Here is a 10,271-nt window from a genome sequence, read left to right as displayed (position 1 = left end):
CAATGAGGAAAAACCCATAAATTGATGTATAAAGGAGCTGATTTTTTCCTACAAACGCAGTGTGGCCTAGTGGATGGGGCACTGGACTGGGATTCAGATCTGAGTTATTGCCAGCTCTGCTATGGGCCTGTGTTGTGACCTTGAGCAAGTCACTTCACTTTTCTCTGCCTCAATTTCCCCATCTATAAAATACACAATACTTACCTCCTTTGCAAAGCACTTTGACATGTACAGTTGAACAGTGCTATGAAAGAGCTAATATTATATTATATTATTATTATATAGGGTGCAGAAACATGCTCTACGACAGTCTGCACTTCTAAACATAGCTGTGAGGAAGAAACCTTCAAAATTTGCTTCAAGTGGAACCATCTATGCAATACTCAGATTCAACAATGAAAGACACCCTGCCCAAAACACAGAATATTTACTTATCCTTCCCACACAAGTGGGCTGGTTTAAGACAGATCCCTAACTACATATTGTTTCTTTAAGTTACTGGGCCTTACTTTGTCTTAAATATTTTGCAGTTAAAAAGAGAAAGGATCTCCCAAATACCACAAATCCCCAGATTCAATCATAAAAGGCTATTCTTCTAAGACATATAGTGAAAGCAGTACAGGCAGCTCAAATGTCCACAGCACAGACCAAAGAACAGAGGGAGTTTATTTGATCTACAATGAATTCTTTGAGCTTTGCAGAGTTTAATGCATTCTTTTAAAACACTAAGCTCAGAGGCTACTGTCTGTTTTTCACTTTATTAAAAAACTACACTGTATGGTGCAAAGAAACATTTGATCAAATACACAGCAATGAGAATGGCCAAATTCCCACTCATGGCTCTGAGGGAAGCACTTCATCCACTCATTACTACTGAATTTCCAGCCCATGATTCTCCATGGATTCCTTGTAGTCAAGTGTACATCATTTCTGCCATGTGGGACATTTTCTTGGGAATATATAAGTAATATTCCATGTATCCGGAAAGATCTTCAATTGTCACATCGTCCACGAAGGCTCGAGCTTGCTCAGAACAAGATCGGGGAGAACCTGATGAAGCCATACCAGAGGGTGATTTGTTCTGCAGAGACTGGGAATGGACTTCTAGCACTGCCTTTTCACATTCTGACAGGACATTCCGCAAGCCAGAAAAAGAGTACACTTCCACATCTTGCCACTGTTTGCACTGGCATTCCTTGTCCACGCAAGGACACTGCTTGCTATCGCTAAGCACAGATAATGACTGGAAATCTGAAGACTGTCTAGAATCCAGGCTGGGTTCAAAGGACGACGAAACAGCAGCAGAATTCTCTCTTGAATTCTCCAAAGGCTGTTCAGTTGTGGAAGCTCCCAAAGGTTCATTTCTGGCTCTTCTACAATCATTGGCATCAAAGCAGGAATCATACTTGTCCCCTGTACACAGTTCTTCTGCAACACAAATGTCTGAGCTGATAGTACTCTTTGCAGTGTCTGGCTGGCTTTTGTATTTCAACTGGCTGCGGGCAGAAGATGCTTTCATACTGCAGTAGGTAAACTTGGGAGGATGCAGGACAGGAGACTTGGAACGCCTACGACGCTGGGTTCTTGATGACCCCCTGGAGGACTTCCTCGCACACCTGTTAGTGAACAAAAAATGAACAATTAGGTTACTCAGAACTCAATTCTGGAGCCTAATGCTTTCCAAAACAGGACCTCACTTAAAGCAAGACAGTGTCAAGTATCAGATCTGAACAATGATTATCTGTACAGCTATAGAAAATCCCAGCACTCCACTGGTATCTGAAACCCTCAGCAGACCAAGTCACAGAAAAAAATTGACAAGAGATATTCTGAATGCACATTCACAATAGCTATAAATGCCAGTGTTGGTGATTAAACTCGTGTCTTTAAATAAAAGGGGATGGGGAGAGAGAACTGACCTTTCCTCCACCCTAGATTATGCTGGAAGCAGAAGAAAGTGGGAGAGTAGCATCTAGAGAGGATTGTAAGAAGGATTGTGAGGGAGCTGATACCCCAAAGGAAGGATGCTTTCCTGCTGTAGGATGGTTTTTGTAATTGAATACACCAAACTGAGGAAGTTTTGAAGTTGCTGTTGAGGGAAGTAGCAACAGACTCAGGAGAAAGGAACTGATGCTGAGTTTTATTTCATTTATACTAAATTACAAAATGATCATCCAGGACACCAGGATCTGGGTGGAAGAAAGGAGAGGAAAGGACTGAGATGACAATTGTCACAGATACTGATACTCAGGAGGATGTAATTGATATCATGACAGAAGAGGAGCAGATATGGAATATTGTTATAAATACTGTAGGAGCAGGAATGTATTGATGTGTAACCTAGTTATTGAGAGAGTATACACTTTTACTGGGATAATGGAATGTTTATTGCACACCATAATGCTTGGATTCAATAAGGGCTGTAGGAAGAACAAACAGGGAAGCAAAACAATGGCTTCCCAGATAAGAACATCTAGGTACATACTTGAAAGACAATGGTGTTAGGATCAGGGATCCTGTCTCCTCTGTTTCCATCAAGTTTCAAACCTCCCAGATCAAAGGGCTACAAACAGGAAGTATTTTGATTCCTGTGAAGATGGGAAGGAGTGTCTCTGGTCAGCAGCTGTTTAAGGAAACAGGCTGGCATGGACAAGCTCCGTGGAGGGGTATGAAGGAACTGGTCCTTCCCGGATCTAAGAGGTGGTAAGCCTTAAGGGGCAGAGCTAGAAATACATACAGTCTGTTCAATTGTTTTTAAGATTGTTTTCTATTAAACAGTCTGTCCTATTGTTTTCTATTAAACGCTTTTGTGCTAAATAACTAATACTTTGCTTTAAGGAGGCTGTTTGGTCACTGCTCACTTCTGTCATTGCCCCAGAGGGAACAGAATTCCAGGGTCTGGAAATAAATCAGATCTGCTGAGGTAATCAGTTAGTACCAGGGGACTGATACCCAAAGCCTGGTCTGAGAATGGAAGAATCACACAGTTCCATTCAGAGCCAGGTAGCAGCTAGTGGCCTGAGAGCTGAAGGAAGACATACTCAAAAACATGAGGAGTGATCAGAGGTGAAGTTAGCCCAGTAACTGTGACACATATGGATACTAGTATCTCTTGAAGGGAGACAAAAGGCTTTGTTAAAAGGCTATTAAAAAGAATCAAGATGAACTCTAAGTTAAGGTTTCTATAAACACAAAAGGGGAAAAATAACGTGGCTCAGCTGCTTAATTAAACAAGCAATCCCTGTTTGAAATGATGTTATGCATGTTTTCATCATCTCTAATTAACAAGGAATAAATATACAGTTCAGTTAACAATGTGTTTTACCCATGCCAAGTCTCTTTGGCACAGACAGGTTGAGGTTTGGTTCCGTCCATAGCTGTTCTTATCGGTGCTCTCAGACTTGTTCCCTCATCCACAGACAGAGATGCGGTAGATCTGAGTGAGAGGAAAAATGCTACATTAAGATAGTTCTGCAACATATGTTTCAAAGTGTCTCCACATTGATGTTGTGCCCTACCCCTCTCAGAAGGCTACTTTAATGGTACTAGAATGTAAATCCATGTTAAATTTCTGTTGTCACAGATTCATTGCTAACCAGAGACTTATGGTTTCACTGAAAACAGGATGACAGGATGTCTACAGCAGCAGATCAAGGAGCCAGTGGGAAGGAAGGGAGATGTGGGAACAGAAGTGAAGAGGCTACCATCGATTATTCCTCTCAGACAGAAATGAAATGCAAGGCAATTCCTGTATAGGACTCTAGGCCCTGTTTTTCAGAATTGCAAGCATACAACTGCATTATCAGAAATGCCTTGTTTGCCTAAACTCTCTCTCTCAACTGCAGTAAATGCAAATAGCCAGTCAGAAGTCTAATGAGCCATCTATACATACAACCCCTGCGATTAAACGTGTTTCCACCCCAGAGGTAACTACATTGCAGTGGTCATTCAAATGACTCCTTTATGTCCCTTACTTACCTGAGGGGAAATTAGAGGCTTAGGTAATGCCTCAAGTGTTTTTCATTTTATTAAAACTTGACAAACTGAGCTACTTTTCTACAAGCTCACTTACCCTGCTGCATCTACTCTTAGCTTTTTGAAAGCTGTCTGCAGACTCTCTTCCTCTCTGTCTTTATCTTCTGAGTCCATTGATGAGCTGTCAGAGTAACACTGATTGTGCCATGGAAGTGTGCACTGAAAAATATACAAATTGTGATTTGATATTGGGAACTGAAGACTTACCGGTTTCCAAATAAAACTCCACACAACTGAAATGAGCCACCATGTTGTGTTTCATTCCTCTAGTGTCAGTCCCATTGCCTTCAGATTGGAACCATTCCATTAATATTATTTGTTCACCAGGAACTGTGTACTCAGAGTTGTTCACAGTGCAGAGGAAGACAACCTAAGTTTTGCCACGTCCCTACACACTGTTTTAACACAAGATGTACTTTAACACTGTTTTAACACAGACTTGGCAGTTGGTATTAGTTTACAGAACAGTAATACTGGCATTTCAATTTCACTTAGGCACTTGTCACTGACAGAAGGGACACTGACCTCAATCAGCCCTACTGAGTAGTTTCTGGTCAGCACACTGAACCAACACACACTGAGGAACTTTTGTGTCAATAAGGTAAAGAGAACTGTACCGAGAAAGGTTTCAGAGTAGCAGCCGTGTTAGTCTGTATTCGCAAAAAGAAAAGGAGGACTTGTGGCACCTTAGAGACTAACCAATTTATTAGAGCATAAGCTTTCGTGAGCTACAGCTCACTTCCTCAGATGCATATCGTGGAAACTGCAGCAGGCTTTATATATACACAGAGAATATGAAACAATACCTATTCCCACCCCACTGTCCTGCTGGTAATAGCTTATCTAAAGTGATTTCCAGCACAAATCCAGGTTTTCTCACCCTCCACCCCCCCACACAAATTCACTCTCCTGCTGGTGATAGCCCATCCAAAGTGACAACTCTTTACACAATGTGCATGCACATTGTGTAAAGAGTTGTCACTTTGGATGGGCTATCACCAGCAGGAGAGTGAATTTGTGTGGGGGGGTGGAGGGTGAGAAAACCTGGATTTGTGCTGGAAATCACTTTAGATAAGCTATTACCAGCAGGACAGTGGGGTGGGAATAGGTATTGTTTCATATTCTCTGTGTATATATAAAGCCTGCTGCAGTTTCCACGATATGCATCTGAGGAAGTGAGCTGTAGCTCACGAAAGCTTATGCTCTAATAAATTGGTTAGTCTCTAAGGTGCCACAAGTCCTCCTTTTCTTTTTGTACCGAGAAAGAGTAAGAAAAGCGAAGCCTATGAAAAGTATATATATTATCTGCTTGAAATAATACAGAGAAGAGTTAATTTTAGCCTATAGGGCTACACTACAGACAGGAGTGTAGAATTTAGAGATTAAACAGTTAATTGAGTTGTACTGCTTTTGTAACCTGTTACTTTAGATAGGCCACACCTAGCCTAGACAAGGAGATACAAATAACAGGTAGGGTCCTACCAAATTTACACCTCACTTAGGTCAATTTCACAGCCACAGGGTCTTAAAATCGGTCAATTTCATGATTTCAGATGTTTACATCTGAAATTTCAGTGTTGTAACCCTGGGGGTCCTGATCCAAAAGGGGATGGGGCGGGGGGCAAACCTGCTGTAGAGGGGTTACAGAATTGCCATTCTCACTTCTGTGCTGTGGAGTTTCCTGCAGCTGGAGGAGGCTCCCAGAGGTGGTGGTAGGTCTGATCTCCACAGTGCTGCTGGGAGCTCCCCAACCGGGTGCTTCTAGTCAAGGCTACTGATGAATTAATGCATGGGCCCCAGACAATTTGAAAAATGGGTGCCCCAGCCCTGGCAGGAGCTACAGGGTGGAAGCCTGGAGCCCCAGCAGGTGATGCAGCCCTAAGCCCGGGCAGGAGCTAGGAGGGGGCAGCAGCCTTGAACCTGGGCACCCTGAGCCCAAGCCGGAGCCACTGGGGGCGGGGGGGTAGAGGGGTGGAGAGAGGGCAACAGCCCCGAGCCCGGGCAGGAGCCAGCGGGTGGGGAGGCTGAAGCCTGGAGCTCAGGCATGAGCTGGGAGGGCAAAAGCTCCAAGTCCTAGCTGGAGCCGCAGCGGTGGCAGACCCCATCCCAGGTCCCTGAGCCCAGGGAGCAGCCATGGTGGGGGGAAAGGCAGGGGAAGGGGAGCGGAGGCAGCCCTGACAGGAGCTGCAGGGGCTGGAACCGCAGGGGGTGGAAGCCCGATTCCTAGCTGGAGCCTGGGTGCCCCCAGCCCCGGCAGGAGCCACTGGGCGGGATAGCACCCCCGAGCTTGAGCGCCTAGAGCCTGGGCAGGAGCAATGGAGAGGGGGACAGCCCTAAGCTGGACTGGAGCTGTCCGGGGGTGGCAGCCCCCAGCCCAGGTCACTGAGCCCAGGCAAGAGCCACAGGGGGTCAAAGCCTCGAGCCCTGGCTGGAGCCTGGGCAGCCCCAGCAGGAGCTGCGGGGGGGTGCAGCAGCCCAGAGCAGCCCTCAGCTCAGCTACCTCAAGCCTGGGCAGGAGTCGCATGGGACAGCAGCCCCCAGCCTGGGTACCCTGAGCACTGGCAGGAGCCGTGGGGGGGCGGCAGCCCTCAGTCCGGGCACCCCGAGCCCCGGAAAGAGCCGCAGGGGGTGGAAGCCTGGAGCCCAGCTCTGGGGCTGCTGCAGTGCAGAAGTGAGGGTGGTACTCACTTCTGCACTGCCTGTGGAGGTGGGTCTGACCTCCCTCTGATAACAGCCATGCAGGGGAAGGACAAGCCCCAGCCCAGCTTATTTTGGGGAAATCAGATTTCATGGGGAAGGGCTTATTTCACAGTCCGTGACATGTTTTTCACGGCTGTGAAACTAGTTGGGCCTTAATAATAGGAACTGAAGTGTTGGGCATAAATAGCATAATTATATAGAAGGACAGAATGTAGAATATTTACCATTAAACAGTTAGTAGTGCTGTATATTGCTCTTGCAATTTGATCCTGACTTGAAGGCAGTTTTCCTCCCTGCCACACCTAGCTTGGACTAGAAGCAGAAGACAATAAAGCCCACATTGGAAGAAAGTCCTCTGTGCACATGTATCCAATTGGTCCTTGGCTACAAAGATTACATAGAACAAATGAAAGCATTTTCCTGTCTGAATCTTAAAGAAGTGGCTGAGCATAGTACTCACTATTGAGAAACTGGCTGATCATAATGCTTGCTATTAAGAATTCATTGCTATCTGTTGTTCTAGGTAGATTTTCTCTTCTGTATACTTCCCCACTGCTACTGAAGAACTCTCCCATAGGTCTAAGAGCTAATATCAAGGGATCACTTCCTTCCACTACAGCAGAAGGACCAGCACCTTGATCTGGGGCCTCAGACATCAGCAATGTTCTCCAATAGTCTATTCTTTCATGCACTATGTCAGTGGTTCCCAAACTTTTTACTCAAGTGACCCAGCAACTACCTTTGGTCTTTTTTTTTTTCTGCAACCAACTTAGGGGTCATATTGGGGGGGGTGGGGGGAGGGGCAAAATGAGAGGCCTCCGCACCCAGCTGGTGGGCACCAACCACCCACACCAGCACCCTCTGCCTTGGCACCACAACTCGAATCTTGGCCTAGTGTGGAGGGGAGGCCTGGAGACAGGAGGTTGGAGAGCAAGCACCCTGCACTCACATACTGGTAGCTGCTCCAGTCCCATGGGCATGGCCCAGTTACCCACTCTAGGTGCATGGGATTCCAGTGCCACTCAGGTTTGGCCCAGCCACCTGAGTGGCAATGTGACCCCATACATCAGGTCACAACGCCTGGAGCAAGGACCTGGGCCTAGCCCTGGGGGACAGCTTTGGGGTGAGTGCATGGTGGGTTCACTTTCCAACCTCTGCACCAGGTTCACAACCCATTTAGAACTTTGTTGGGACCCACCATTTGGGAAATGCTGCTCTATGTGCATCATAGGCTGCAAAGTGAAACTTCCAAATTACTTGAGTACATTTCCCTCTCTAATCCATAGTGCACATACAGAACTGGCTTCACGTGGCAACAAGACATGCAGGAAAAAGGAGAGACAACAAATCAGGGTGGAAGTAGAAAGATAAAATCAGTCACTCAGACAGGACAAAAATGCCTTAGTTGTACTCTCTGCTTATGAATTCCTGTCTTGGAGCAAGGTGCTACCACTCTCTGTTCTGATTCAACAGCATTCCAAAGGCTATTTAAGTGGGTAAGTATAAAGGTGTGCAATGTACCTTCAGATCTGGGACTAAACAGGAAGGTAGGTGACAACAACCTGACACTTTCTGTAGTGGAAGCTCAACTATTTTAATTTAATAAGCAGTTGTAAATGTATTAACAGATGCAATAAAACCTTGCATGCCATACAATGCTAACGACCATGCTTTTTGGGCAGCTGTGCTGTCCTTCAGCATGCCATTCCCAATGTATTCAAGGGGAGCGTTCTCAGCACGTGCACCTGTTGTGTTGCTGGGTTTCCATTGTATCTATCTAGGTTTTTTACAGTTTAATCACCATGGTATCTGAGCACCATTGTATCATGACGTAGACATCTGCAAAGTAGAAAGGCGTGATAAAAATATTCATAGCCAAAAAGAAAATAACACAATGTGAAGTGTGATTCTTCTCTAAACGATAACTCTATAAAATGCCATTTTCCTACCCTATAGATCTGTGTGTATTCAGTCACACGTCGTTTTCTATCAAAACCATATTTTTATTTCTGTTTACTTCAGTTAGTTCTGCACAGCTCTGGGAGGGAAATGAGATTCTATTCTGGGAGCTTCTGCATCAACAAATTGTTAACCACATTCCCATTGCTTGCTCAGTTTCTGTCCTCAGGGCATGTAAAAACCATGGAAGACAACTCAAGGTAATGATCCTACACTGATGCCCGTGAAGGCGTAATTTAATCTCCATAACCTGCAATCTGATTTGACTCAGTCTTGGATGAGTTTCTGGCACTGGCACGTAGGAAACATCCACCCCAACACTCAGTTTACAAGTACAAAAGGCCACACTTGACTTGGAGTCATTGAGACACAAACATCAAGCCCCACAATGACTCTTCCACACAGCCTTCTCTGAAAAGTGTGATTTTATTTCCCACCCACCTACACATACAAGTTTTGTTTCAAATTTGACTCAGGCCTTGCTACACACGAAAGCGGTTCCACTTTAACAAAGCCAGTATAGGTGAAGTAGTACAATCCTCCCTGCGGACACAGTTATATCTGTACAAACGTGCTTTTTGTGGTATACCTTAGCCACATATATGAAAGGGAATAACCTGTACCGGTATCAGGTACCATTATACTGGTATAGCGTTGTCTACACTAGGGCTTGTACCCACATAACTATTTTCACGAAAAGCCAGAGCCCTGGCCGAGGGTTATGCTGCAAAACCCCCGTGTGTAGCTCAGGCCTCACTTGCACAGACCCTTCGCTCCTGGCCCGGTGCGGCATGAGGAGCAGCAGCTCCCCGCTCCCCTTGTTCTCTGCATTTGTCCCTCCTTGCGCTGGAGAGGAATGAGCCGCACAGGCCTCAGAGGCACCTGGCTCGGGAGGGGGCGCGGGTGGGCACAGAGCGCGCTGCTGCTGCCAGGCTCACTACGCAAACCGAAGGGCAGAGCCGCTCTCCGCGGCAGCGGGCGGTCGCCGTGTAGCGGTGTGCGTACAGCGCCGAGCACATGGGGGGCCCTGGCTCGGCCAATCCAGGCAGGCCAGAGGAGCTGTGGACGCTCCCTGCCGCCCGCAGCCGAGGGGGCACCGTTCCCCAATCCCTCACGCGTGCGATGCTTGCCGGCTGGGAGACCCTGAGCGGCGGCGGCGCTCAGGCGGGCTCCCCTCACAGCCAGCGCGGCCCCATGCCCCGGACGAGCCCCCGCTGCGTCACCTCCCGGGCTCCTGGGGTTGCCCGCCCCAGACCCCCGCGCGCGGCCCCGATCCTTCTTCCACGAGAAGGGGCACGGAGACCGGGGAGGGGGAGGGGGGAGTGAGACAGGCCCTCCCCGCCCGGCTGCGTCACTCACCAGAGGGCCTCCGACTCGCTCTCCGAAAGGGGATAAAAACAACAGGAACTGACGACAGCGCACGCGAAAATCAGGACTCCCGAGACGCGCGCGCAACCGCGCCCCCTGCAGAACGATCGTGCGGGGGCCGCACATGCGCCCTTTGCGTTTCTGCCCCCAGCGCTCCCGGAAGGCGCATGCGTGCAACCAGCCAGCCACCCGTCCCCTTTCTGGCGCTA

At 47.3% G+C, this 10,271-nt stretch overlaps 1 protein-coding gene across 4 annotated transcripts; it reads right to left on the bottom strand.

Moving 5' to 3' along the window:
* Window positions 1-739: 739 nt before the first annotated feature.
* Window positions 740-10,190, bottom strand: LOC311529688 (oxidative stress-responsive serine-rich protein 1-like). 4 transcript variants are annotated; one of them, XM_084645852.1, is made up of 5 exons: window positions 10,054-10,073; window positions 6,960-7,047; window positions 4,073-4,194; window positions 3,326-3,436; window positions 740-1,616 (listed from the first exon to the last, which is right to left on the bottom strand). In XM_084645852.1, exons 2-5 carry the CDS (start codon window positions 6,960-6,962, stop codon window positions 914-916), a joined length of 939 nt encoding a protein of 312 aa, XP_084501978.1. In that variant the 5' UTR covers window positions 6,963-7,047; window positions 10,054-10,073; the 3' UTR covers window positions 740-913. The 4 variants fall into 4 exon arrangements, with proteins under 4 accessions (XP_084501978.1, XP_084501977.1, XP_084501975.1 ...); XM_084645851.1 differs by lacking the exon at window positions 10,054-10,073 and adding an exon at window positions 8,481-8,551; XM_084645849.1 differs by lacking the exon at window positions 6,960-7,047 and having other exon boundaries at window positions 10,054-10,190.
* Window positions 10,191-10,271: the final 81 nt, after the last annotated feature.

The sequence above is a fragment of the Lepidochelys olivacea genome (genome assembly GCF_965140295.1).
Source record: "Lepidochelys olivacea isolate rLepOli2 genome assembly, chromosome: 13".
Taxonomy (NCBI): Eukaryota; Metazoa; Chordata; order Testudines; family Cheloniidae; genus Lepidochelys; species Lepidochelys olivacea.
This window is presented reverse-complemented; position numbering and strand designations above follow the sequence as displayed.

What these genes read in the sequence shown, in the direction of transcription:
- LOC311529688 (XM_084645849.1), bottom strand. Translation starts at nt 10,188, where the DNA reads ATGTGCGGCCCCCGCACGATCGTTCTGCAGGGGGCGCGGTTGCGCGCG. An exon ending in AGCGAGTCGGAGGCCCTCTG is followed by an intron (nt 4,195 to 10,053) that starts GTGAGTGACGCA and finishes TATATTTTTCAG; the next exon opens with TGCACACTTCCATGGCACAA. An exon ending in CTAAGAGTAGATGCAGCAGG is followed by an intron (nt 3,437 to 4,072) that starts GTAAGTGAGCTT and finishes CCTCTCACTCAG; the next exon opens with ATCTACCGCATCTCTGTCTG.